Here is a 26517-nt window from a genome sequence, read left to right on the forward strand (position 1 = left end):
CCCCGGCCGGGCCCCCGCGGCGGCGCGCGCAACAATGTAACGCCCGGCGGCCCGCCCCGCCCCGCCCCGCCCCGCCGCCCGCCGCCCGCCGGGGGGACCGCCGCGCCCGCCCGCACCCACCGGCCGGCTCGCCGCGCGCGGGAGCTGCGCCGCGCCGCTTCCGGTCCGCCGCTTCCGGTCCGCCGCTTCCGGTCCGCCGCGCCGCGCGCCGCCGCGCTCGGGTTCCGCCCTCCCCGGGCGGCCGCGGCACTTCCGGGCCGGGCGCGGCGGCGGCGCGTCTCCCCGGCGGGCCACGCGCCCGCGCACGCACGCCGCCGCGCTCGGGAGCGCGCGCGCCGCCATGAGCCTGGTGCTGAGGAACCTGCAGCGCGTCGTCGCGCTCCGCCGGGCCCCGCTGCGCCGCGGCGTGGAGGCCGCCCGGGCCGCGCTCGGCGTGCGCGCCTTCGACCTGGCGCTCGTGTGCGTGGACGACGCGCGCATGCGGCGCCTCAACCGGCGCTACCGGGGGCGCGACCGCCCCACCGACGTGCTGGCCTTCCCGTTCCACGAGGTACGCGCCCCGCCCCCCCGCCGCCCCCCCCGCCCCTCGCGGCCCCCCGCGGCCCCCGCGGCCCCCCGCCGCCGCCCCCCGCCCCGGCCCGCAGCCCCGCGCGCGCCCCCCCCGCCCGGGCCGGCGGGCGCGCCTCCCGACCACGGCCGTCCGCGCAGGGCCTGCCCGCCGGCCGGCTCCCGCGGCCCGAGCGCGCCGAGGACCGCAGCCTGGGCGACATCGTGCTGGACGTGGAGCTCGTGCGCCGGCTCTGCGGCCCCGGCGAGGACTTCTACGGCGCGCTGACCGTGAGCGCCCCCAACCCCCCCCCCCGCCCGGCCCGCCTGTCGCCTGCCGGAGGCCTGCGGCGCCGTCGCCCCCAGAGGCCTGCCCTGGCCTCCAGCCGGCCGCCCAGAGGCCTGTGGACCCCAGGCCGGGCTCCTCAGGCCCGCGCGTGGGCCCCGCCCCAGGGCCCCTTCTCAAGCGGAGGGCGAAGCACCCCGAGAAGCCGGTGGTCTTCGCTTCCACGCAGCTTCGGCGGTCTCTTTCCTAGCTTGAGCCGCTGGACCCCGATATTCTTTTGGGGGTCGTGGTGCTTCTGTGAGGGAAGCAGAGCGCTCCCGCCAGCCCCGCGAGCAGGCCGCAGGCCTGGCCACCCCTCCGGCGCCGGCCTGGGACAGCAGCCCCGGCACGGGCGCGCTAGTCCTTGCAGGGACTGCTCCGGGGCAGCTGTCCTTCCAGCCCCTGTCCCGCCCCCCGTTCCCTTCGCCCACCGCCCGCCGGTCCTCGTCACCTCCGCCGGGGGCCAGTCCGGGCTGCTTGGAGTCTCCTGCCCCGCGCGGGGCCAGGCCACCGTGCCTGCACTTGCACCCTGGTGCCCTTTGTGCCCCCACGACCTGGTCTCCCAGACCCATGCCCCCTCCATGCCAGGTGGCTCTGGAATCACCCCGCTCCTCCCAACCCACAGGAGCCCCTGGGCTCCACAGTCGTGGGACCCAGGGGCAGGGCCCGTTCTCCAAGCCTGGGCTGGGTGTTCTTGCTTGCTCCTGCTCAACGCTGGGGTGGCTTTAGCGCTTCTCTGCCCACTTTGGCTTGGGCAGAGACTGCTCTCTGGCTGGGCCTCTTTGTCTCCCCACGACTCAGCCTTTGGTAGCCTCTGAGTCTCCCCACGACTCAGCCTTTGGTAGCCCTACTGTGAGCGGGCGCCCGTGAGACCGTCGCACCCCCACTCTCAAGCCATCCCCGCCTTCTGAGCCCTCAGGAGGGCTCCCCATTCCTCAAGCTGGGTCTGCCTTACCCTGCGAGCCCCACACGGTACAGGGTCTCCAGCCCAGCCTTCTCGGCTGTCTACACCCCACTCTCTGAGGGGCCACTTCCTGGTGGTCCCCGAGGCAGCTCCGCGATTGCTCTGCAGGTGACGGCCACCCACGGGCTGTGCCATCTGCTGGGCTTCACACACCGCACGGAGGCTGAGTGGCGAGAGGTAGGCACCCCCTCCCCCGCGAGTGTGTGGGTGCACCAGGGCCACCCCTGCTCCTCACACTCAAATGTAGAAACCAATATTGGGGAAACGGTAAATGAGGCTACCCGACAAGCACCTGCTCCGTGGAGAAGATTTCCGGGGCCCATTCAGGCACAGGGCTGCACGCGCTGTTGCTGTCCAGGCGTGCGCCGTCAGGAGGGGAGCAGAGGCCGCGCTCCGGGCCGCGAGGGTTCTTGACTAAAAACCTTCGCGAGGGAAGTCACCTGGTGCTGATTCCCTGAAGCGCTGTGCAGGTGCCACAGCGTCCTAGGCGTGTGTGAGAATCCCACACCGCGCGAGCCGTGGAGGCCGTCTCGCGGGCCCGTGTGTTGGGCTGGGGGCAGCCACGGCTCCAGAGGCTGTCTTGGCGCGTGTGTTGCTCACTGGGACCCCCGGTGATGTGCGCTGAGCAGCCTCAGCTTGTACTTGAAATCAAAAAGCTCTGAAACTATAAGAACCTCTTATTGAGAAGCGGTACCTGGTGTTTGGCTTCCCCTAGCTCGCCCCTTGCCGGTCATCTGCTCCCCTTCTGCCTCCCAGCTGCTCCCCTTCTGCCTCCCAGCCCCCACACCCACAGGCCAGCAGCCCTCAAGCAGACGCCTTCCCCCAAGAGGGCCGTCTTCACGCACCCCCTTCACATTTCCTCCCGCTGCCCACGCGGGCTGCCCCTTTCCTGCCGCGCCACCACCCTTGGCCCCGGACCTCAGCCTTCCGGCGCCTCTCCCTGACACGGGTGCTGGGCAGCCAGTGTGGGAGGCCGCACGGCACAGCTGCCTTGCCGTGGTCCTGGACACAGCCTTGCAGTGAGGCCCAGCCCGGCTGCTGAGGCAGGCAGAGCCGCCTCCTCGAGGGGGTGCCACCGCGGGGCTCTCCTCTGTCTTGCAGATGCTGCAGAAGGAGATGCAGGTGCTGGAGGAGCTGGGACGGCGCACGGGGGTCAGGCTGCAGCCCCTGAGCAGGGATCTCTTCTGATGGGGCGCTGTGGCCCACAGCAGAGCTGCGGGTGCACCAGCCACAGGCGGGACTGACTCAGTGAGGGGCCTGGGGGGAGCCCTCTCCACAAGTTCCTTTGTGGCACTGTGGTATTCCCAGGGCACAGCTCTGAAGACTGAAGTGGGGTGTGGGGCTGGGCCCCCTCTGCCTCTGGCTGGCAAAGAGACACCCTCAGCCGGTCTCCAGCCGAGCGAGCGGGCGGGCATGCCACCCCCCAACCTCGGCCGGGCCTGTAGCGTTGGCCTCGGTCCTTTAGGAGAAACAGGATGAGGCTGACACTGGGGTTGGCCAGACCCAGGCAACCCATGTTTCAGGATTTCCCACCTGAGACGTTTCCCCATCAGAGCGTTTGTTCGTATGCTGAAGCCAAGGCCTGGCTGTGGGTGCAGCCCTGGGACCATGTCCCCCTCGCTGCCCAGCTTCCATTGTGCCGGCGTGTCCTCAGCCTGCTGAGGCCGCCACCCAGGAGGTCAGAGCCTCCTCGCCTGCTGTCCCCGCACGCAGGCTTCCCGGGCACCCTGGAGGGTGCTGAGCTGATCTGGGTCTCCATTACTTGATGCCCAGGTGCAGCCCGGATGCAGCCCTCCGGGGGCTCCGAAGAGGCCCCGTGGCCGGCTGCCAGGGGACAACCAACAGGTTTCTGCCTTCAATTCAATTAATTCCGCCCAGAAAGAAAAAGATCGCGTTACAGATGTTAACTAGAAAAGGAAATCGAGGCTTTAATTTGTGCAGCAAACGGGCGTCACGGTCCCCCCCCCACCCCCCAAGCCGCCGCCTGCATAAGGGTGGCCCCCAGGAGGCTGAGGTGGGGACGGGGTCTCTGCTCCTCAACGTGCCTGAGGGAGCAGTAAAGGTGGCTTTTGGGCGCACCAGCAACTCGGAGACAACAAGGCAGTTAGTTCCGAGGGAGGAGGAGCCGGGGGGTGGGGGTGTCTAGCGAGGAGCCCCTCGCAGGCCGTCGGGCTCCTCACCTGTTCCTCCTGGGGCTCATGGGCCTGGAGCCTGATCGGGTAGGATGCTGTCTGCTGCCCTGAGGGAGGGGAGGTGTCTGGGGCGGCCTGGGTGTGCCCTGTCCGCATTGGTGTGCTGGACTTCCCAAGGCCACCCCGCAGGGAAGGGACGCGACCCAGGAGGTGGGCCCTCCCCCGGAGCCAGCGGGCCCCTTCCCGGTTCACAGCTGAGGCAAAGAAGGGCACCCTGGGCTCTCACCCGCGGCCCCAAGAGCCAGTCTTGAGCTGGGCTGGGACTCACGTGTCAAGAGCAGCCATGGGGGGGCCGGCCACATGACGCATGGCGGGCAGGAAGTGGGCAGCTGGCGGGAGGGCTGTGGTGGAGAGCATGGGGGGCCACACGGGGTAGCCTGGCATGGGACTGGCCTGCAGTGGAGCTGGGGGCGCGTAGTGGTGGTGGTGGTGCACCGCCGGCGGCCTGGGTCTCTCTGCATGCAGGACGACGGGCCGTGCCTGCTGAGGGTCCTGGGCACAGCCCGTGCCAGACGCTCAGTGGGGAGCTCTCCCTGCACTCCCGACCAAAGGCAGGCCAGAGCCCAAGGGAGGCAGCTGTCTGGGCCCTGAGCTGCACAGCCCACTTGAGGTGGGGGGCCTGCCCGTGACTGGCCACGGAACCTTCCTCGGGATTGGGGGAGGGCATCCCGTGACCGGCCAGGCTGTGGCCCCAAGCTAGAGTGCCTGTCAGTTACGCAGACACGTTTCCAGAAGAGCAGCCCCCCGGCCTTCCGCCTGGGTCCAGGTTCCTCCACCGGGGCCTGCGCCCAGTTGAGCTCACCTGCATGGTGGGGCGTGAAGGGGGGTCCTGAGCGCGCCCCCAGGGAGCAAGCACAGATGGGGGCAGGGCCCTGAGCATCAGGTTGTGCATGAGGATCTGGTGCATTTGAGCATTCTGCATCATCATCATCTCCACCATCTCTGAAAGCAGAGGTAGGGCCGCGTGGACACAGGTGACGGCCTCCCCCGAGGACCTGGAGCTTTGGGTCAGGGGATGCCTGCACTTACACTGCCCTGGGGCCAGCTGGCCCTGCTGCCCCCCAGCGCCGCCCTCTGCTAGACGCCACCAGTCCACAGGCTCCGAGTGGAGTCCTGTTTGGGCAAAGGGCCTGGGCGGATGGGATCAAGGGTCTGAGACAGCTCGGCCTGGATTTCCCAGTGGGTCCTAAACCCGAGGACAGCGGCTTTGCTGTGGAGGGGGAGCTGAGGGACCAGGAGGCGGAGGCTGACCACAGGCCAGCTCTATGTGTCGTTCTCTCTGTGCCTCTTGTTAAGGCACAAACAGTTCCCTCCCCTGCACCGGCAGAAGTTGAACGGCTCCTGGGAGGGTTCCGTCGGAGGGGGTGGGGCTCCCGCCTGGCACCCAGAGAAGGGCCTGGCACGCTCCACCCACCAGGTCACTCCCAGTAGAGTCTGCTGAACGCAGCTGGCCCCCCGCCTGCCCACACAAGGCACAGGCCCAGCTGCTGAGCCCTCAGTCCAAACGGCCGGGCCCACGCAAGTCTGCCTGTTCTGTTACTTCAGGAGCCTGGACCTGCCCGGTCAGCCACAGCGCTGGTGTCACCGGCCCCGCTCCTGCAGTCCAGGAAGTGCCCTTAGGAGTGGGGGGTGCAGGAACCCCTCCCGTACCCCCGCCGCAAAGCCCCAGGGCTGCTCCCCTGCCCCTTGCACCCAGGGCAGGCCCCGCGCTCCAGTCCCCGATGTGGCTGCAGCGTCCCAGCCCCCCCGCGGAGGGCAGGGGTGAGTCGGGGTGGGGTGAAGGGGCAGGCAGCTGGCTGCGCGTGTTTGAAGGCCGCTTTCTCTTAAGTAGGTAGAACGCGGGCACGCCCACAACTGCAGGCTTCAGGCGCAGGCAGGGGCCAGCGCGGCCCCCTCTGTCGCCTCTGGGGCCAGACGGGGCCCTTGTACCGTGTGGCTGTGCCCTCAGCAGTGGCGGGGTCCCTGCCCGGAGGGCAGTGGAGTGGCGCCCGGGTGTGCTGGGGGCAGCCGAACTGGGACACACCAGCATCGCCTGCGGAGCGCCCCCAGGGAAGACGCTCCAGCAAGAGCGACCACCGTGACTGTCCCGCAGAGTGAAAGAAATGGACGTGGTGACTTCTGGATAAAATGAACGCTGGTCTGTGGCTACTCGAGAGGTCAGAAAAAGATGAAAAAGGGCCGTGAAGTAACCGGTGATCCTGTTCAGGGTCTGGACTCGGCAGCGGGCTCGGGAGCACCCACGTGTCAGAACATGAGGTTCTCGCTCTAAGTGTACCCCACATCCTCATCCCCGCAGCAGCTGTTGACAATCCCGCATTTTGGAATGTTAGGGAGAGACGACTTTGCCGTGGCTTTTGTACAGCTTGTACCCGGGCGGCCCGGGTGGACGCTCCTGGTCCTGCAGGTCCCCCTCGGCTCACCTGTTTCCCGCAGGGATCAGCCACCGAATTTCTTTACATCGTAGTTGTGTTGGGGCCTCCCCGGGGTGCAGGGATTAAGGGTCTGCACTGTGAAGCTACCACCAGCCACTGCAGCCTGAGTGCAACCCCGGCCAGGGAGCTGACGCACAGGGCGTGGCAGAACTCTTCTGTCTCCCCGCTGTGCCCCACTCTGTCTCTGGGGAGTCCTCTCACCCCCACACCTCTGGCCTGCACCCCAGTTCTACACGTAAATAAAAATAAATGTTTAAAAAACAAACGCGCAGGGATATACACACAGCTGTGTCAGCACCCAACTCCAACCCGCCTCAGACAACCTCTGCCCCCAGCGTGGAACCCCATGACCCCGCAACCCCTCCAGGTGTCCCTGGAGACTCACCTTCCTTAATACTTCCCGGCCGCGGAGCCGGCGCAGCCTGGGGCGGGGGCAGCTGCGTGATCAGCGGCTGCTGTGGGAGCTGCTGAATGATGGTGGCAGGAGGGGGGGGGACCTGGGAGGGCAGGTAAACCCTTCTCTGGATGTGCCCTCAATGACCCTGCCGTGCTCACCCCTCCTGCCGTCCGTCCCCCCACCCACGAGCTCCCTCATCCACCTGTCGACTACTCATCCTGGCCCCCTTGGCCTCCCTCCCCCCAGGGGGGCGTTAAAGGGCAGCCTCTGCGGTTTAAGCAGGGCTGAGTGGGCAGACACTTGGGTGCGGGCCCGGTTGAGGTAAGTTTCGAGCTGAACGTGTCACCCCTGCCCCCCATGTGTTGCGCTTTAATGTGACTTTGGAGACGGCCTGTGAGGAGCTGATGCGGGTTAAATGAGGTCAGAGCGATGGGGCTCCAGCCCAGCAGAGCTGGTGTCCTTGGAAGAAGAGGAGGCGACATAGGAGGGCGCGCCCCTTGCCAGGCCACAGCAGACAGTGGCCACCGCCAGCAGGAGCCTGAGGCTGGCCGCTGGCCCTCGGACTTCGGGACCATGAGGAATAAAGGCGAGGGCCAGGCGCCAGTGTGTGGCGGCCCGGCCGGCCTGGCGGTGTCCTGCGCGGGGGCTACGCGCTCCGTGGCCAACCTCGCGGGCCTTGTCCCACGTGGCACCCAGCTGGCACATGTCCTTCCTTTGCGGGTGGACGTTTGGGCCCCAGCCACCGGCCTCAGCGCTACCTTTGCCCCAGCAGATACGCAGGCAAACCAGGTGGGCCCCGGGAAATTGACTCGTGAGCCCAAATCTGCATTTCACATCACTCTCATTCCCAGCCAGAGTTCTTTGGCGTTCCCCCAAATTTAAAAAAATAAGGCTATTCTCAGCCGCGGGCCTGCTGAGACGGGCACCCAGCGCTGTGGCCTCAGCCCTGGTGGCCATCCCAGCTGGTGGCACCAAGGGCTAGCCTCCGAGGTCAAGCTTGCCCCGCCTGCCCCGTGTGCCCTCTTGGCGTCAGGCAGGCGTGTCGGGCTGGGGACCACAGTGGGCATGCGTGTGTTCAGGGCCTCCACGAGCCACACTCCCCATGCCCGAGTGCCCAGAGGGAGGTTCCAGGCGTCAAAAGGCAATAGCCTAGACGGGGCTATCTGGGCCCCGGACACAGCAGCCGAGGGCTTCTGGGGGCCCCTCAACCCAGCCCCTCTGAGTGGGGAGCGAAGATGGCCTCTTCCCACTCCACCGTCCTCCATGTGCTTCCTCCCCAAAGGACCAACGCCTTCCAGGCATAGCCGCCGAGGGCCGTCCTCCCTGGTCAGCGGCCTGCAGCCCTCTTACCTGGCCTGCCCCTGCTCAGCCCCCGTCCCCAGTCACTCCCGCTGGCCCCACCCCCCGCCCTCCAGCACAACCTTGGCTCAAGAGGGCAGTGCAGCCTCCCCAAGCTTGTGGCCCAGAATGCTGACTAAGCCTCTGAGGGCTGGAAGGCTTTTCACCTTTCACCGTCTGTCCTGAAGTTAGGACCTCAAGCTCTCCTGGTCCGGAAAACCTCTTATCCAGTGGTGCTGCTTGCCCAGGTTCAGGGCCTCCCGGCTCGGGAGCCCCAGCCTCCTCCTCCTCGCACAGGCTAGGGCCAGGCTGGCCCCAGGCAGGCGCAGGGCTGAAGCCTCTCCACAAGGGGACGCCATGGCCCTGCCTGGCCTGGTCCTCAGGCGCCCATAATGACCACGTGAGTCCCAGCGTGCCCAGCACTAGGGAAAGGCAGCCACCAACTGGCCCCTCTGGCACGGCCATCAAATCTGGGTCCCCAGAATATGGGGGATGGGGCCCCTGATCACGGGATGAGGGGCCTGTGAGCATGCCCTGCCCACCTGTTTCTGCCCTGGGCTCCTCCCAGGGGGCTTACCGAGTGCTGCAGGATCCTCGGAGGCTCTGGGGCCGGCAGGGGTGGCGAGGTGGCCGCGTAGCTGGCCACCTGGGGCAGCTCTGGGGGCGGGGCCGACCCACGGGCTCCTCTGTCCAGGCCACTGCGGGCGCGGCCCGCGGGAAGCGCGTCCAGCAGGTGCTGCTCCTGCAAGGCCGACCAGAGGGCTGTGTCGCCGCAGCTGGGCCACGGGGCGGGGCCCCCACCAGTGCACAGGAACAGGCCTGAGTTCCTGCATGGCACCCGCGGGAACGACCCTGGGGCTGGGCGCCACGGAGCGACAGGAGGGCATTTCTGGCAGATCTCCCCGCCCCGCTGACCACAGCCAGTGCTCCTCCAGCCGCAGACTTGGTTTGGAGCAGCTGGGCCTTGGTGACCTGCACACCTGTGGCGCCGGCCGTGCCAGCCCCGCACCCCTGCGCCACTTGGGCCAATCGCGGTGTGGGTCTGCCCACAGGAGTTTGGCGCCTCCCGGCAAGGGTCTGAGCTTGGGGGGCCTACCTGGAGCCTCCGCAGCAGGTCCTTTCTCCTCCATAGGGCGCTCCACAGTGCGGCTTCCTGCCCGGCCTCCGCACCTGGGGCGAGGTCCTGCAAGCTGAGGGCCTTGGAGACAGGCCCATGGCCCTGCCAGAAGCCCCGCCTCACCCACCCCAGACCTGGGGCGACCAGGCCAGGCTCCCTATGAAAGCCTGCGCAGGGCTGGGAGACTGGTGCCTGGGCTGTTGGGCACTGCGGGCCAAGAATTGGGGTCTGTCCTGGGAGGAGTGTGGACTCTGTGCTGCGGGACAGAGCTCCCTGCCCACTGAAGGCCACTCACAGGGCACGGTGGCCTGGCCTCCGCCTGCTGGGACCCTACCAAACCCGGGGGTGCCATCTGCAGCAGCCTTGAGTCCGCGCCCGTCTGAGAGCAGGTCCCCCTCCAGGGCAGCCTCTGGAAGGGTTCAGTGGTCCCCAGCGGGGGCTCTGTCCTCCTGTCCTCCAGCCAAGACAGCCACTCTCCCCAGAGAAAGCCCAGAGTGATCTGTCCTCTGGGGCAGCACAGTCCCCGCTCCCATGGTCCTGGGCTCTGCTCCCCACTGCCTCCCGCCGGCCGGCTTGGGCTCTTTTGCCTGGATATGGACCCAGGTCTGCCTGCCACCTTGGGAACTGCCTGGAGGCCCCGGCACAGGGGCTGCCCCTGCCAGGACGCAGCAAGGCTCCTGGGAGTTGGGGATTCTCCTCGTGCTTGTCCAGATGTCCTGGCCCTACCCCATCACCGGGAAAGCAGCCCGAGAGTCTGACCACTGACCAGGGGTGGCAGCCAGACGGGGTGTCTGGCCTGGGCCCGGAGGATGCTCAGGCCCAGTGAGGAGGGGACAAGGAGGGGGACACGCCCCACCCAGAGCAAACTCAGGGTGAAGGGTGTGACCAGGTGAGGCGACTTCTGCACCGGGCAGCCAAGACCGCTGTCTAGCCTCCCTCTGCCTCTGTTTTCTCACTTGCTGGGGGATGAGGAAGGTGCCCTCGCAGGTTGGGTTGGGTTGCAGGCTGAGGGAGCTGGGCCGAGGACCTGGGCAAGGTGGAGTTCGTGTCTGAGCCACCTCCAAGCAGCCGGCTCTCACCTGCCACGAGGGGGGGGTCCTCGGAATCCCCTTCTGCATCCTCACGCTCCTGCTCCAGTTTCTGCAAGAAGAGGCATCGGAAACGTGGGCCAGGCTCAGGGAGCCGCCTGGCCAGGGTGACTCAGGGACCCAGGGGAGCAGCACCCAGCCAGGGAGGCTGGGCAGGCAGCCAGCCTGTCCGTCCCTCAGGGGCACACTTTCTGCATGGCCTGGCGCTCAGGGTGGCCCTCTCACATGCCTTAGGCAGCTTTCTTACAGTGGGACCCGGCAGGCTGGTGCCCAGGACCGCCCCCCTGAGTGGCCAAGGTCTGGGCCTGCCCTTGGAGACCCCTGCCGGCTTCTCCTAGGCGGCCATGGACCATCCAGATGAGGGCGGGGCGTGGGGGATGGGGTTGAGAGCAGCTAGTGTGGCCACCTGAGAGAAAGAACAGGCGTGAGGACTGGTCCATACTCCCCATACCTGTTTTCCCATAAACATGGAGGCAGACCCTCCCGGGGAGGGGGCCTGTGTGGGTCTCCCCCGACACCCTCTGGCCCCTGGGCGTGGGAACCACCAGAGCCTCCTGGTTTGGTACAAACACAAAGGAGGAAACCCAGGAGCCACCTCCTTCGTGGGTGATGTGGCTGGGCAGCAGTGTGCAGTCACTGGTGCCCCAACAGCCGCCTCACCTTCTCCAGAAGCCTCAGGGTCAGTCGAGCCATCTGATCGGCTATGGCCGAGTCCAACATCCCTGGCAGGACAGGGCAGGGGCGGGCGCTCAGCTAGCTGTCCTGCTCTGCCAGCAGCCCCCACCTGGTGTCATGGGCCCCCCCAGCTGAGCTCAGGCCACCTCCAGGAGACTCGCCTGTGTTTCTGGGAGAGCGCGTAGGGGCCCGGCCTCATCTGATGGGAGCGCCTCCAGAGCAAGGGCCAGGCATCGCCTTGTTGCCAGGGTGCAGACACACAGGGAGGTCCCAGGTTGCCAGGTTTCGCTGAGAGTCCTTCCCAGGCCCGCACAGTGGCCAAGCAAGGTCACTGCTAAACACTGCCGGTGCCCCATGTGACCAGGTAGGGCTCATCTGGAAGGCGAGAGTGGCCCTGGGAGGGGACGGCCTGGCCATCAATTCACTGCCCATCCATTCCTGCCTCCAGGAGGCCAGCAAGCCCCTGGTCTGGCTGGAGGCCCCTCCCAGCCAGGGATCAAAGATGGGACCCCGGGAAGACTAGGTGATGCCCGGAGGACAGACCAGAGTTCAGGAGCTTGTGCTGGCACCAAGGAGGCACGGGTGACCCAGGACCCTCGTCCCAAAGGCGTCTGCGGGGCCCGGGTGCGGCACACCCGGGCAGGGCGGGCCTGACACAGAAGTGGGCGGTCACTGCCGCGGGGCCGCCCTGGCGCCGCACGGAGCAGTCGGCCCCGCCCGCGCAGGACCGAGGGGGCGGCGGGCGCAGCGTTTGGGGCCAGCCCGGCCCCAGCGTCGGGTCCAGCGGGCGGGGCCCCGGCGCAGCGGCGCAGCCAGGGAGCCCGGCGGCGGCTCCGCGTCCGCTCCGAGGCGGCGGGCGGCTCCGCCGCGGAGAACCAGGCGCCGGGCCGCCCGCGCCAGCCCCGCCGGCGCCCCGCCCGGTCCTCTTCCTGCGCCCCCGGGCCCCTTTCTGCGCCCGGGCCCGCCCCCGCGCCCCCGCCGCGGCCGAACACAAGGGAGGCCGCCGACCCCGCTGGCCGCGGGAGCGGCGCGCCGGGGGCTCGGCCGGGAGAGGCCCGACGGCCCCAGGCCCCGGCGCGCGGGCGGGCGGGCGGGCGCGCGGGCGGGCGGGCGGGCGCGCGCGCCGGGGGAGCCGCCCTTTTGAAACGGGCCGCCCGGCCGCGCCCCGGGCCCCGCCCCCGGCCGCGCCAATCGGAGGCCGCGCGGGCCGCGTCCCTGGCGCGCGTGCGCGGGGCGGGGCTCGGCCCTGATTGGCCGCGGCGGCGGGGCGGGCGGGGCGGCGCACGTCGGCGTGACAGTTGTCGGGAGGGCGCGCCGGCGGGGGCGGGAGTGTAAATAGAGCGCCGGCGGCGTCGCGTCGGCCCCGTCACCTGCCGGGCGCCCGCGCGGAACCCGGAGGGCGATGGAGGAGGACGAGCAGGAGCAGCGGCGCAGGAAGGTGGAGGCCGGGAGAGCCAAGGTAACGGCAGCGCCGCCGCCCGCAGCCCGCCGCCGCCCGGGCTCGGAGCGTGCGCGGCCCGGCGCCGGCTCGCCCTTGCCGCCGACCCGGCGGAGCCCGCTCCCGGCCGCCGCCATCTTGAATCCGCCGCCCTCCGCCCGGGCCCGCCCCCGCCGTCGCCGCCGCCGCCAATCCGCGGCCGGGACGCGCGGGGGGCGGGGCGGGGCGGGGCCGCGCCTGCGCGTCGGGGCCGGAAGGCGGGCGCGACGGGCGGACTCCCAGCGCGCCCCCGCCCGCGCGCCCCCGCCCGCGCGCCCCCGCCCGCGCGCCCCCGCCCGCGCGCCCCGTCCCGGCGTCCAGGCGCGGCCCTCCCGGCGACCGAGTCCCCTTCATCCACTTAAATCCACCAGCGGCGCTCGCTTTGTTTGGAGTTCCGCGGTCTTCAGAATATAAGCCGGTCCCGGGGCTTGCCGGGGCGCCTCCCGCGCCCCCCTCCTGCCCGAGGTCCCAGGCACCTGCTCCCCGCGACAGCGGGCGCACGGGAGGGCGGGCGGCCGGGGGCGGCGCTTGCCCCGCGCGTGCCCGTGTCCATGCCAGCCCCCGAGTGCCCAGAGCCCGCGCGCGCCCGAGGGCCCCCCAGTCCCGCACAAACACCGCTCTGGACGCCCAGTTTTGGGCGTGTCGCGGGATGGGCTGTTAGTCAGTAGGCCTGCGCTCTAGGATGGGGAGAGCGCATGTGCTCGCTTGGACACGGCCACTCCCGGAGGGCGAGAGGGGCGCTCACCACCTGTGCAGCAGGAGGGGAGCCCGCAGGGTCAGGGATGGGTCAGCTGAGGTGCCCCAGGTGCTCTTTCCTGGCGGGAGCAGCCTGTGCCCCACTTTCAGAACCTGTGGACCCTGCGAGCAGCGGCAGGGACGGCAGGTGACAGGCAGGGGCAGCGGCCTGTTGAGGCCTTCGGAAGGGTGGCACTGCTGCTGGGGCTGCAGAGGGAGGCTGCGGCTAGGTCCTGTGGAGTGCCCCGCACCTCCTGGGCTGGAGACGGCCTGAGCAGGAGGCCAGGCTCCCCTGCGCTCCCCAGCCTGCCTTGGCGTGGGAAGGGGTGGCGGCATTGCCAGGAGGGGCACGAGCAGTCCTGTGCCAGGCAGTAACAAAATGGCCCCACTGGGGAGCATAGGCCAGAGAGGAGGCTGCCACGCAAAGGGGTCGTTGGCCCCAGGTGGGTGCAGGGGGTGCAAAGCGGGTGACCAGGGGCTGCCTGTGGCCTCGAGTCAGTTTTTGGGCCCGCAAGAAGGTCCTTGTGTTCTCATGTGCGCGTCTCCCAGGCTGTTGTTTCTGTGCCTAGGCGTCCCCCCCAGAAGCCGCAGGGAGCCCCCCCTCCGCATGGCAGAGTGCTGGTGTGAGAGCGGGGCCTCCAGGCCCAGTGCGCAGGCAGGCCCTGTCCTGGGGTCCCTGGGGCTGTGGGGAGCTGTGTCACAAAACTGGAGCAGCTGATTCCGTGACGGAGGGTGCTGGGCTGACCCGGCTTCATTAATTTGCTTTTGCTATTTCTGGGCCTCGCCTCAGAATCTCCTCCGGGTTGAGTCCCAGTCGTGGCCGGGCAGGAAGGGGAGCCGAAGCCCCGCATTGCGCCCCCCCACTCCACGGGCCTTGACTACGTTGGCAGCCGTTTGGTAGACGTGTGGAGTCTAAAAAGTATATTTTTCGTAAACTGCCAAGAAGCAGGAGGGCGTCCTGGGGTGGGCTCCGAGGAAGGCGGCCCCATGCCCTCCGCCGGGCTGCTGGCCTTGTGGCTCTGCTACGTCTTCCTGGCCTACCTGGGCCTCTACTACCTCTCCGCCTTCCTGCGCAGCTTGCTCACTTCCGGCAGAGGAGGACCAAAGGCGACGGTGCGCGTCCGAAGAAAGCGGCGGCGACGAGGAAGGGCACGGCTGTCGCTGCGCCTGTCCCGGAGGAGAGCCCGCTAGCAGGGTCCGCTGGCGACGCCCCCGGAGCCCCAGGAGCTGTTCAGGTAGGGCCGGTCGTCCCCCGCGGTGCCCTCTCAGCACCTTGGTTGGGCTGGTGAAAGGCGGCGCCTCTGTCCCCTGCAGTGACCTGGGAAGGCGTGGCCTGGGTGCTGCTTGGGGCTCTTCTCAGTCCTCCCTGGGGCCTTGCTGGGGGGGGGGGGCGGGGCGGATGTGGGAGTGGTGCTGAGGGAGCGGCCGGCCTCCCTACAGCAGGCTCTCCTCGGGCAGCCCCCTGTGTGTGAGGCCCGAGGCGCCGTGGGCAGCACCGGTGAGGGGTGTGTGTGCTGGAAGGAGCTAGCAGAGTGGGGGCCGGCGCAGGAGGAGCACGGTCGTGAGTGTCTGTCCTAGGGGTGGGGCTGGGACTTCACTTCTGCGGAAGAGCGGACAGACCTGGCCTGGGATGGCCGTGCTGCCGGGGGCCGTGGCTGGGCTGGGGTCCCACCTGTGCCCAGCCCAGTGCCCCTTCACGCCCTGTTGTCCTGCTGGGTCTTGGTTTACCGTTCTGGAGCTGGCGCTTCCCTGCATCCTGGAGGCTCTGTCCGCCTAGCCTGGTGGTTGCTTTCAAGATCCTCCACACATCCTCTCATTGGGCTTCTAGTGACCACTGGGCATCTGGTTCAGCTGGCCCCGAAGGTGGTCCCTTTGCCTGCTGGGAAGGAGTGGGCAGTGCATACTGGCTGCTGGAAACTGGTGGGCGCTCCTGGCCATGGGGGGACGCAGTGCTGCGGATGCCTCCTTGGGGTCCTGGACTGCCCGTGTGCGTATGGGCCCTCAGCCTTCTCTGCCCTGGGGGCGGAGGGGGAACCTCCAGCTTGTGCCTGATGCTCTGTCCTGGGCCTCATGACCAAGGTGAGGCCCACTCTCTGGACAGGGCTCCCTGCCCACGTCGGTCCTGTTGTTCATGCGGCACCTGGGCCATGTGTCCTGCTGGCCTGGGCCTCCATGCAGTGAGCCGCAAGCCAGGGGGCAGCTGACATTCGCAGCCTAGCTGGCAGGGTGTAGTTAACATTGTTTAATGGTTATATTTAATTTTTTTGGTGGAAGAACTGGGATGCAGGCCAGAGGTGCGGGGGGGTGAGAGGATTCTTCATAGACAGAGTGGGGAGCAGAACAGGCGGATCCACTGACAGGAGAGGTCTGTGCCCTGTGGGTCAGCACCCTGGCCAGGGATTGAACTCAGGCTGCTGCAGTGACAGCCTGAGACTGACCCCTAGGCCATCAGGGAGGTCCTGTGGTTACTATTTTTTTAGAAAATTTATTTGCTTATGAATACAAGAGCTGGGGTACAGGCCAGAGATGTGGGGGGTGAGAGGATCTACCAGAGACAGGGTGGGGAACAGACAGGCAGACTGACTGAAATACACAGGGGAGGGGAGCAGCGGGGAGACAGGAGAGGTCTGCTTCGCCATGTGGGTTGCTCCCTGGCCGGCCGCGGATCGGGGATTGAACTCATGCTGCAGAGGCTGTGGATTGCTTCACAGGGCTGTGCTTCACTCCTTGCGCCACCAGGGAGGCCTTTGTGGTTACTGTTTTCAAAGCCCAAGCACGAGGAGATAACCTGAAGGTAGAGCGTGGTAACTGCTGAAACCCTGTAGTGAAAGTTAGCTCGTAGAAGGTGACATGACATTCTTTGCATCCGGGGAGTGTGAGAAGGTCACTTTTGGCCAGAGCTGTGGACCGTCACGACGGACGACAAGCCCAAGCCCGCTTGTGTCTCGGGAGCTCCAGGCTCCAGGGGCCCAGGCAGTGGTCACAGAGAGAACGTCCGGCCTCCTTAGCACGGCGCTCGCCGTCCACAGGACCAGCCGCCCGAGGAGCATGCCCATGAAACGTCAGCCCTCCCATTGCTTAGCATGGCCCCCGGTGACACCGACACCCCTCTTGGGTTTGTGGCCCCCACGGAGGGGCGAGGCCCGCAGGCCTGGAGTGAGGCCCGGGGCCCTTTGCCTGCAGCGATGGGCTTGGGCTGCGGCCTCTCCGCTGTGCCCTGCGCGGCAGGATGAAAGCCGGAGTTACCGCGAATGTGTGGCTCAGAAAGACCAGGGAAGACTCATTTGGGAAACTTGAAACGCAAGTTCGAGATGATTTACGGAAAGAAAGGGAAAGCGCCCTTTGCACCAAGCGTCAAGGAAGACGCTTGTCTAGAGCAGGACGCCTCAGAAATGGACCGTTTGACTTGTCGTAAAATTCCGAGCTTAGAAAATGTGCGTGGACCTGGGAGAGTGGAGCTGGCTGAGATGCTGGGGGCAGCGCTTCAGCGCCGGCCTGAGCGAAGGCTTCAGGGGAGCGGCCCTGCCGGCCCCCACCCTGGGGTGGGGCTCTGAGGGTGCAGCGTGGCTGGGCACCTGGCTGTCAGTGCTCTCTGTGCCCATCCTTAGCCGGAGTGCCCCGATGGACAGAGGCCGGAAGATGCCTCGTCGCTGGAGCCCAAGCTAGGTGTCGAGTGCCGGGAGCAGCCTGGAGACCCTCCAAAGGTATTGTTCCCATGAGGGACCGTAGGGGAGGCAGCATGGCCCCGCTGACCGCCTGCTGACCTTTGCTCTTTGCTCCTGGTGCTGGAGAGAGGAGGGCACCGTCCACCCCTAGAGGACGGGGCTGGGGCCTGGGCTGTGGGTCCTCTGCCAGGTGTGGGGCGGCCCAGGTCGTTGTAAAGCTGCACCCTGAGTGTCTGTCCGGCTCCTGAGGGCACTGCCCGTGGTGGCGCTGGTTTCAGGGGCTGATTCCTCAGTGAGTCTTTGGCCCCTGTGCTCCCCTTCCCAGGAGCGCGCACGGGAGCGTGAGCTTGCTAAGCCCGGGGGCCCGCACGAAGGCCAGCCCGGCGGGCAGGGTCCAGTGGCCAAGCTGGAGCAGCTGCAGACCCAGGTGACCGCTCGCCTGGACGCAAGGGCCATGCCTGGGCGTGCACACTGGAGGGGAGGTGGAGGGACGCGTGTGGCCATGGCGGCAGCCAGGCGGCTGGTGCTACTGGGCCTGCGCGGACCTGTAGCCACTGGCTTTGCACTTTGAGCCCCAAAAAGAGTGGGCCTTGGAGCTGCCACACTCGAGCACGTGGTCAAGGCCGCCTGCCCTGCGGGGCACAGGCCATAACGGGAGCCTGGGGTATCTGTGCTCTGTGGGCTGTGCCTGCTATGCCCTGGCCCTTGGGGTGTGTGCCCCAGCCCTGCCCCGGCCCCCCCTTCCTCCACTGTCTCGCCCTGCCCCCCTCCCCGCCCCATCACTGTCTTTGCTTGCTTTTTTGGCGCCATTTGGTGCTCTGGCTCTAACCGTGCTTTCTATCAAGCGTGTTGATTGGGACTAAGCGTGGCTCCTCTGTTAGGGCCTCCTGCCCCTTGGCTCTTTAGTCCCTCCCCCTAGAATCTGAGCAGGGCAGCCTGACTGGCCCTCAGTGGCCAGGCCTCGCTGTGCCCCTCAGTGGGGTCCAGGACACCCATGCCCCCAGTGAGATGGGCTGGCGTGGCTCTGCCACAGGGGCCATCCCGTGCGGCCCACCCGGCCTCTGTGCAGCGGGGCCTGCATCCAGGGGGGTGGCTCACGGGAGCCTGGGTCTAGTTGGAGAGCGAGCCCAAGAGGCCATGTGAACGGGGGCCTGGGACAAGCTCTTGGGGGCTGTTCTGGAGGCTGGGAGGCCAGTGGGATGGGACGGGCAGTGCAGGGTTGGGGGGTGCCTCCGGCCGGCACAGGGGTGCTGGTGGAGACAGCGTGGCCCCGCCCCCGCAGCCTCCACCGGGCCTGGAGCTGGAGGCCCTGCGGCTGAGCCTGCACGACGCGCACGCGGCCCACCTGGAGCTGGCGCAGGCCGCCCTGCAGCGGGAGAAGGAGGCAGCACTGGTGGAGTTGCGGGCCTCGCTCAATGGCCGGCACGCCCAGGAGCTGGCGCTGGCACAGGGCCGGCAGCGGCGGGAGCTGGAGCTGGTCCGGGAGCAGCACGCGCGGGAGCGCGAAGAGCTGGTGCAGCGGTGGGGCCAGGAGACAGGTGGGCCCTGTGGCTGGCGCAGACCAACCCCCCCCAGCCCCACAGACAGGCCTCTGAGCCCCCAACCCCGGCTTCGCAGCCACCTGGCTGGGCCCTGTATGCCGGGCAGGTGTGGGCCCTTTCTGTGCCTGGCTCTGGCAGGCCGCCCTCCCGGCCCCGCCTCCACCTCCCAGGGGCTCAGATCTGCAGGTGGTGCCCCAGGGCTGGTGGGCCACCTGTGGAGGCTCGGGATACCCTTTTGCCCCCTTCCCTTGGGGGCCCTGGGTGGGGGGTGCAGGGCATAGCATGAGCTTCACGGCCAAGTGTGCCCACCTGGATGTGGGCAGGCCTGAGTGTCGGGCCCCGCTTTCCTGGGGATGGGCCGGGGACATGTGGGGGGCAGGTGTGGGGAGCCTTCTCATGTCCAGCTGACAGCCCTGGAAAGATCAGAGTGCTGGGTCTTTCCTCAGCCGAGCTGAAGGAGAAGCTGCAGTTGGAGGTGGAGAAGAACGTCCGGATGATGGAGGTGTGGTGCCACCAGCGCCTCTTCCCCCGCTCCTCCCCACCTGCCCTGATGCCCGGTCCCAGTAGCCGGGGAGCCTCTGGGGCAGGGGACAGGGGCTGCACTGTCCTCAGGGACAGCTATCCTGGTGGGCACAGTGCTGGCGCCGCGGGCCCTGCAGCCCCAGATGATTCCTCCTGCTGCATAGCCGGGCCGGGGTCTGTGCTGGGCCTTGGCCGGGAGCCCGCCTCTGCCCGGGTTTCCTAGACCTCTTTCCCCAGCCCCTCCCTTAGCAGTAGGGAGGGCGCGTCTCCTGCGGGGCTGTGGTAGGTGGGTAGGCGGGTGGCTGGCGCGACATCGGTCCTCAGCGCAGCCGCCTCCTCGTGGGCTTGTCAGACCCTGCGGCAGGACTGGGTGTCAGAGAGGGACTTGAGCTTGGAGAGCCTGCGCCGGGAGCTGTCCGCACGGCACCAGGAGGAGCTGGGGCGCCTGCGAGACCAGCTGAGGAAGGAGTCAGTAGAGCAGAAGGCTGAGCTGGAGAAGGCTCTTCAGGCGAAGACTCAGACTGAACGTGAGTGTCCAGTGCTGGCATCTGGGCCGTGTCTCCGGGGACCGGCCTCCCACCCAGCCGCAGGCCTCTCAGTCCCTGGACATTTTTCTCCAGAAATCTTTGTGTTGAGACAGTTTTTACATTTTCTGTTGCTAAATTGCTACCACAAATGCGGGTTTGACCTGAGTCCCATTTTCAGCCCGTTGGGGGATGCTGGCCTGTGCCCCAGGCTGGTGAGCAGCCCGGAGGGTGGCCAATGGCTGCTGTCTGCCTCCCAGGTGCCCTCCAGACGCTGCAGGCGCAGCAGGAAGCCATGCCGCAGGAGTTACGGGCAGGCCTGCAGGCCGAGCACCACCAGCATGTTCAGGAGCTGGAGTTCCCGGAGCAGGAGCAGTGCAGGGAGGTGGGCCTGGGGGACCTGCGGGGGGTGGGGTGGGAGGAGGGGCCGGTGGCTGTGTGCTGCTGACCTGGGGCGGGTGGGGGCAGCTCACACCTGTGCTTTGCCGAAGCTGGCTCTGTGGGGGAGGGGCGGGCTTGGTGGACTCTGGCTCCCCAGGGTCCCCGCGCACGCAGGGATGCGGGGCATGCGGAAGCTGCGCCACCCCCAGGTGTCAGGTCACTGGCCAGGACTCAGCAAACCAGAAGCTCCCTGAGAGGCTACTTCTGTATGAAAACTCCCCGGGAGATACAACGGGTGGGGGCTAGCGGGCAGGCCTTGTGCAGCGCGACACCAGGAATGGGCCCTCTGCAGAACCAGGCCCTGGGCAGCTCCTTACGGGGCTGGTCAGCCCTGCTTTGGCACCAGATGCTGGAATGGGGCAGCCCCTCCTGGGTGTGCACCTGGGTGAGCCGTGGGCGGGGCGGGTGAGTGGAGGAGGACTCCCGCCTGTTGCCCACAGGAGAGCTTGACCCCGGTGCTCGTGCTGCCTGAATGCTCCCCGTGCCAGCCAGCAGCGTCAGCATCCTTCCTTGAGGCCCAGCAGGAGCCGGCCAGCCCAGAGTCCGGCCCAGGTGGGTGCCGGCTGACGCCTGCCACGGCGGGGGGTGTGGGGCAGGTGGGGGGGCACCTTGGCTGAGTGGGCCCGTGGGAACAGTCGGGCTGCTGTCCCTCTGCTGTGCTGGTGCCTCCGGGGCATCCTCACGTGGGGGCTTGAAGTCGAGGGTCTCGAGCCGGGCGGGCAGCTCTGTCCACAGGCAGTTTTCTCGGGGGACTGAGCTGGCCGCGATGCAGATGGGAGGGTCAGGAAATGGGTCGCTGACCCAGATGGCCCAGCCACATGGTCAGCAGGGCCAAGGAGGTTCTGGCTGGGAGAATGGGTGAGGCCCTCCGGGCAGGCAGGAGCGGGGCAGGCATCCCAGGCACTGTGGGCTCGCCTGGCCGGCCCCATGCGGGGTGCTGGGCCCTGTGCGGGTGGCAGCTCCTCCTTCGTGAGGGAGCCCCTGGCTGTGCTGGGCTCAGTCGCCCCCACTGGGACGAGCCGAGGCTCAGTGGACTGCAGGACCGAGGGCACAGTGCGGTCGTATGGCGCCTGGGACCCTGCACCCAAGCGTGTGAGGCCCGAGCTGTGGGTTCTGCAGCGCCCGACTGTCCCTGTGCCTGGCCCCTTGCAGAGCTCACCCGGGCATGTCCCCGCCACGCGCAGGACCCGGCCTCGAAGGTGCAGGCAGAGGTGGCCTCCAGAGCCTTGGATTTGGAAGCGGAGCGCAAGGCGGCGCTCTTGCTCGAGGAGGAGATCAGCCTCTTGAAAAGAGAGAACAGGAACCTGCGGGAGGAGCGGCAGTGGGACAGCCGCCTGGGGGAGGACGCAGAGCGCGTGAGTGGCCGCTCGCTGGGCCCCTGCTGCGTGTCCCTGGGTCAGGGGTGCGAGTGCGAGTGTCTTCAGTTGCCTTTTCTCCTGGCCATCTGGGGACCAGGGTGGGGGAGCTTTTCTCCGAAGCAAGGAGCGTGGCTGTGCTCCGGCCACGTGCCTCTTGGTCCCACTGGCATCAGGCTCCTCGCCGGGGCCAGCAGAGCCCAGGGCGCGGGCCCGGTGCTCAGAGATGGGTCTGGTCGCCGCCGTAGCTGTCCTTCCCATCAGCTTCTCCCTCCGCACACAAAGCCGTGTTTCCGTAGGTGCGGCACGACTTGGTTAAAAAGCACCAGGAAGAACTAGAGAAAGCTGAGGAGCAGATTCAGGTGATGAAACAAGATTTAAAGGAAAAAGAAGCAGAATGGAGAGGCGTATGCGAGGCCCTGCAGAGGAGCGCAGAGGAGACGCTGGCGCGCGCGCTCCTGGAACTGAGCGAGCGGACGGAGTCCGAGAAACGGTCATTGGCGAGCGAGTTTGAGTGTCGCGAGCGGGAGATGCGGCAGCTGCAGGCTCAGCAGGCGGCGCAGATCCTGGAGCTGGAGGCCTCCCTGGCGGAGCAGCAGGGCCGCCTGAGGCAGCTGGAGCAGGGGCTGGCCGCGGAGGAGGCCGCGCCCTGCAGCCAGTGCGGCCAGGAGCTGGCCATGTGCTGCCCAAGGGAGGACTGCACGCTGCAGCTGACCCCAGCCCCAGACAGGTGGGTGCCCGCCGAGGGGGCAGGGGCCGTGGGGCACTGAGTGCTGATTCCGCCGCCCCTGGGTTCCGCACGGGGCAGGGGGTGCCAGGGAGACCGGCAGGGGCGGGCACTGCACGCGTCTCACCCAGGCCAGGCTCAGCGGGCAGCGCCGTGTGCTGGCCCCACACAGCTGGCGCCCGCATTCACGATGCGGACAGGCTGAGTCTAGGTCTGGCTGCCATGCCCGTGGCCGAGCGTGCGGGCCGGCTGGGGGCCTGGGGTCCCCGCAACCCCCTGGCTCTGCTGCTTCTCCCGTGGCCGCCAGCCCTGTGTGGGGCGCGAGTGCATCTGCCCTGGGGTGGGAGGGCTGCGGGTCCAGTACCCTCAGCTCCAGCTGAACGTGGGGCCCGGACGACCCTGGTGCTGCCCCCAGCGGGACAGTCTTGGGGCCACCCCCACCAGGTGCAGCCTGGTGCCCAGACCTGGCCCTCCTGGGTGTGTGAACCCACCCAGGTTGGCCCTGTGTGGGAGTCCACGGTGCCCGGAGCTCCCCAGTTCCTTGTGAGCTCTGGGAGCTGTGTTAGAATCGAGGCTTCCCGCCCCAGGTACCGGCCGCTCCTGCAATCCTCGTGCCTTCGCGCTTGGCCAGCTGCTCTGAGGTCCCAGAGTGCTCCCAAGGCCCTGCCCTGCCCTGCCCGGGCCCTTGCCCAGCGTACCCATGGCCTACCGCGGCTGTGGGGTCGTGGGCTGCTTTGGCCTGGGGCGCGCGCAGGGGTGGGACGTGGGGTCCGCTGCGCTCACGGCGCCTGTCGTCTCAGGTTTCTGGAAGAACGCAAGGAAACCACAGGGAAGTTCTCCGCAGAACAGGACGCCCGCCTGCGGGAGGCCCAGGAGAGGCACGAGGCCGAGCTCCAGCGCCTGCGGGAGGAGCATCGGCAGCACATGCTGGCCCTGACCGCTGAGCTGGAGGCACGGCACCAGGCTCAGGCAGCGGAGCTGAGGGCCGCGCTGGAGAGCGAGCAGCGGGCCCTGGTGGACGCCCGTGCGGCTGGCCTGCAGGCCCAGCACGTGGCGGAGGTCAGCGCCCTGCGGACGCAGCACGCGGCTGGCCTTGACACCCTGGGGTCCCGGCACCTGGGTGAGGTTCAGGACCTGGCGCTGCTGTGCATGGACCTGGAGGGGCAGACGCACGGGAGGGGCCCTGCCCTGCTGTCCGTGCTGCCCCAGGACCCAGAGAGCTCGCCGCCTGCAGACCCTCAGGTGAGCCCTGCCACATGTGGCCACCTGCTTCGTTGTCTCTGCATCACTGCCTAGCCCTGCGCCGGGTCCTGCTGGCAAACGGCCCATGCTTGTGTCACCAGAGGCTCGTCACGAGCTCCAAGGCCGCCACGGGCCAGCCGGGGGCCGGGGGCGGGGGTGGTGGGGGGCATGCTACGTTGCAGGGACATCGCTGTCCTGGCAGCTGACGTGCTGTCAGTGGTTGGCAGCCTTTGGGGTGGGAACTAGGAGCCCGGGCCTATATGGACAGAGGGGCAGGGTTTCTGCAGCAGCTTCTGGTAGCTCGTCTGTGCCCCTGCCCCCCCCCCCCCGGCATGCTCATGCTCAAAGCCGCTGCTCCTCAGGCTGCACAGATGGGAGCCCCTTGCGCAGGCGCAGCCTCTGCTGTGTGGCTGGAGGCGCGGCCGGGAGGGTCTCTGGAAAGAGTTCGGAGGCCCCTGTCCCTGTGAAAGTGGCGGTGGAGGGTTGTGGCCCAGCCTGGCCCGTGGCTTCCTGGGGCAGAGCTGCGGGTGCTGGGGGCGAGGCCAGGGTGCCAATGGGGCACTGCAGGGACCGCGTGGGGTCTGGCCCGACTAGCTGCAGGTCCTCACGGCAGCCCTCAGCCTCCTGCCTCTTCTCTGTCCCGCCCCCGGTGTTTCCGCGCAAGCCTTTCACGTTCTCTCCCCCGCTTCACTTTAGCCTTTTACTGGAGGGAACGACAGCACGAAGGGGCTCCCCCCCAGTCAGTGGCCCTCTCAGTGGCTCCTGGTGACTAAGTCACCATGCAGTCCGGCCTGAAGTGTCTCAGGGTGACGCTGCAGTTCCCTCAGCACCTCAGCCCCCTCGGCGCCGACCCAGGGGCGCGGCTGTCAGGCCCTGCTGGCGAGGATACCCCAGCGGCGAGGATACCCCTCGGCCCCGCTCTGCCCCTGCCTTCTCCCTGCACCCCGGCCACGGGATGCCTCGTGGGGCGCTTCTCAGCACGCCAGGTCACTGTCCCCAAAATAGCAGGAACAAGCTGTCCCCACCCCGTGAGTGGGCTCGTCTGGGCCACAAATATCTTTGCACCTGTCTGCAGAGTCGGTGCCCTCATCGCGGCACCGAGCCTGGCCGCGGGACGTCTGGGGCTCCTGGAGCGAGTGCCAGGGCAGGGCTGTGCCGGCCTCTCTCCTCTCCCGGAATGGGCCTCCTGGGCAGCTGGGCCGACTTCCCCTTCCGCTGGAAGGCGCAGGGCGTGGGGTCAGCTCGGAAGCGTTCCGGCACGGGCCGCTGTCCCCGTCCGTGCTCTATCTCTTGCCAGTGGCACTTTCTTTTCTGCAAAGGGTCGGAAAGTACATACCTGTGACATTTCCTTTAAATCTGTGTGGATTTTTAGGAGTATCTGAGATGAGTCTCTGATCTCTGCGTGCACCAGCAGTGCCACGTAGCACACAGACATTTCCGTCTCACTGAGGTGCAAGCAGCGTCTGCACGGAGGTCTCGGGCAGTAAGAGCCTCTGAGCCTTTCCAGTCAGGGCAGGGGGCCCTGCTCGAGGTCGCAGCCCCAGCCCTCACCTGCTCCTGGCGATTCCCAACAGCCCGCTTGCCGCGCCCGGGGCTGCCCGTTGGGAGGGCCTGTGCTCAGTCCCAGGCTGGCAGGCCTGCCCGGGCCCCTTGAGGGGAGACCACAGACCTCCCCTGCTGAGCCGAAGGCCACCTGTGGCTCTGTCTGAGCAAAAGGCCTCGAAGCGCTTTCTGAAGTGGCTGGAGAAGCAGTGAGGTGCCACCTCCTGCCTCCCCATGGCTGCGGGCTCTGCGGGTGCTGCTTGGCCGTTGGTCTTTCCCCGCTGGGGCCAGGCAGCGGGCGCTGTCCACCCTCTCGTGAGCAGGTGGTAGTGTGGCGAAGGGCGGCGTGGCGAGGGGTGGCGTGGCGAGGGGCGAGGGCGGCGTGGCGACGGTGGCCGCTGGCTGGTGCATGGGTCAGGCCCCCAGGCGTGTGCTCCCCGCTCAGGCCCCCGCCCCTTGTCTGGAGGCGGCTCCCGCGGCAGTTTCTCTGGGCAGTGGAGTTGTGGCTAGAGCTGGAGCGTGACCGAGCAGACACGCGCCTCACAGGGCCGGAGGCGCTCAGCCAGCCAGGGCTTTGGCCCCTGAGGGGCCGCTCTGCTCTTGGGGTGGCCGTGGGGAGCAGCCCTGCCTTCCCGAGGCAGCCGCTAAGCGCACGGCAGCAGGTCCAAGTTGCTTTAGGACTTTCTTGGTAAAACGTTCTTCTGCACAGGGAGAATTTGAAAGCGGAAGAGGGCCAGCGCGACCTGAGCGAGAGGGGCCTGGCAGCCCCGAGGGAAAAAAGGCTCTGTCCCTGCAGCCCCGGGAGGACGACGGCCGCGTCCAGCAGGTGTGTGTGGTGCCCGCCCTCGCAGCCCTGCTGCTTCTCCCCGCCATCCCACCCCGTCCCTCACTACTCTCCCCACGCTTGTCCTTTTCTGTTGCTGACGGGGGTCGCTGTGGTTGGGCCAGGCTAACACTGTGGACGCCCTTTTAGGGGCTCCTTGGCCATTTGTCTGTCTCTGGAGAATGTCTGCCGATGCCTGGGCGGCATGTTCCTCCTGTCACTTCTGTGCGTGCCGCCTCATCACACCGTCTGCACAGGGCCCCCGTCTCGGGGCGCAGACCCGTTCTCAGCCGGTGTGCAGGCAGCTATCTGGCAGTCTCAGCCGCCGCCGGGAGTGCTCCCACCGCGGGGCCCCCTGTGCTGGGCCGGGAGGGCCTGAAGGGGCCTTTCCAGGTGTCTCCCGACCGGCTCCTCCCAGCACCGGGCGCCCCCAACGTTCATGGAGCCCTGAGGGTCACTCGGCGCACAGGCCGCCCATCACACCAGGGCTCGTCCGGGGTGGCTTGGCTGGGAGGAAGGCAGAGGGGGACGCGGCGTGAGGCGGGCAAGGGCGTGGGGCCCCTGCCGGGCTGGCCCCACCAAGGGGCCACTTGCATCTGTCGGTGCTTTTGTCATTTCCTGCTTTAAAGCGGCGTTTTCTTACGGAAACTCGTCTTCTGCGTTTCTTCTAACTTGCATTTTGTTTTTCAACCTTTTGATGAACGGAAGCCCCTGCTCACGCATCAGCTCTGCAGAGCCGCGGAGCCGTCGCCTCTGTTTACCCCACGGCCCCACCTGTGCTGTTCTCCGCGGTCTTGTGCGGCCCCATGGGAGGAGGCTGTGGCTGGGCGCCGGGCCCTTGGGTCCCAG

General features: G+C 67.9%; 3 protein-coding genes across 3 annotated transcripts in view; 2 read left to right on the top strand and 1 right to left on the bottom strand.

Moving 5' to 3' along the window:
• Nucleotides 1–340: 340 nt before the first annotated feature.
• YBEY (ybeY metalloendoribonuclease) lies at nucleotides 341–3023 on the top strand (the record flags this gene model as incomplete). Its single annotated transcript, XM_084231849.1, has 3 exons — nucleotides 341–550; nucleotides 1944–2012; nucleotides 2937–3023. The coding sequence occupies 3 exons, from the start codon at nucleotides 341–343 to the stop codon at nucleotides 3021–3023; spliced, it is 366 nt and encodes a 121-aa protein (XP_084087975.1).
• A 192-nt stretch (nucleotides 3024–3215) lies between these two features.
• LOC311170426 (uncharacterized protein C21orf58) lies at nucleotides 3216–9324 on the bottom strand (the record flags this gene model as incomplete). The annotated part of the gene is made up of 6 exons (XM_084232790.1): nucleotides 3216–3294; nucleotides 4296–4482; nucleotides 4784–4969; nucleotides 6845–6956; nucleotides 8772–9052; nucleotides 9291–9324. 6 exons carry the CDS (start codon nucleotides 9322–9324, stop codon nucleotides 3216–3218), a joined length of 879 nt encoding a protein of 292 aa, XP_084088916.1.
• A 3152-nt stretch (nucleotides 9325–12476) lies between these two features.
• PCNT (pericentrin) overlaps nucleotides 12477–26517 on the top strand; it is a gene marked incomplete at its 5' end in the record, with an annotated part of 41458 nt that continues 27417 nt past the window's right edge. The window contains 14 exons of the mRNA XM_084232791.1: nucleotides 12477–12533; nucleotides 14363–14521; nucleotides 16895–16990; nucleotides 17277–17378; nucleotides 18234–18489; nucleotides 18939–18994; nucleotides 19367–19541; nucleotides 19799–19947; nucleotides 20420–20531; nucleotides 21132–21334; nucleotides 21634–22064; nucleotides 22862–23303; nucleotides 25555–25671; nucleotides 25850–25961. Of these exons, the coding sequence (XP_084088917.1) occupies nucleotides 12477–12533; nucleotides 14363–14521; nucleotides 16895–16990; nucleotides 17277–17378; nucleotides 18234–18489; nucleotides 18939–18994; nucleotides 19367–19541; nucleotides 19799–19947; nucleotides 20420–20531; nucleotides 21132–21334; nucleotides 21634–22064; nucleotides 22862–23303; nucleotides 25555–25671; nucleotides 25850–25961 (2467 nt within the window). The remainder of the gene's footprint in view (nucleotides 12534–14362; nucleotides 14522–16894; nucleotides 16991–17276; nucleotides 17379–18233; nucleotides 18490–18938; nucleotides 18995–19366; nucleotides 19542–19798; nucleotides 19948–20419; nucleotides 20532–21131; nucleotides 21335–21633; nucleotides 22065–22861; nucleotides 23304–25554; nucleotides 25672–25849; nucleotides 25962–26517) is intronic.

Source organism: Talpa europaea (assembly GCF_964194135.1).
Source record: "Talpa europaea genome assembly, chromosome: 4".
In the NCBI taxonomy this organism is placed as follows: Eukaryota; Metazoa; Chordata; class Mammalia; order Eulipotyphla; family Talpidae; genus Talpa; species Talpa europaea.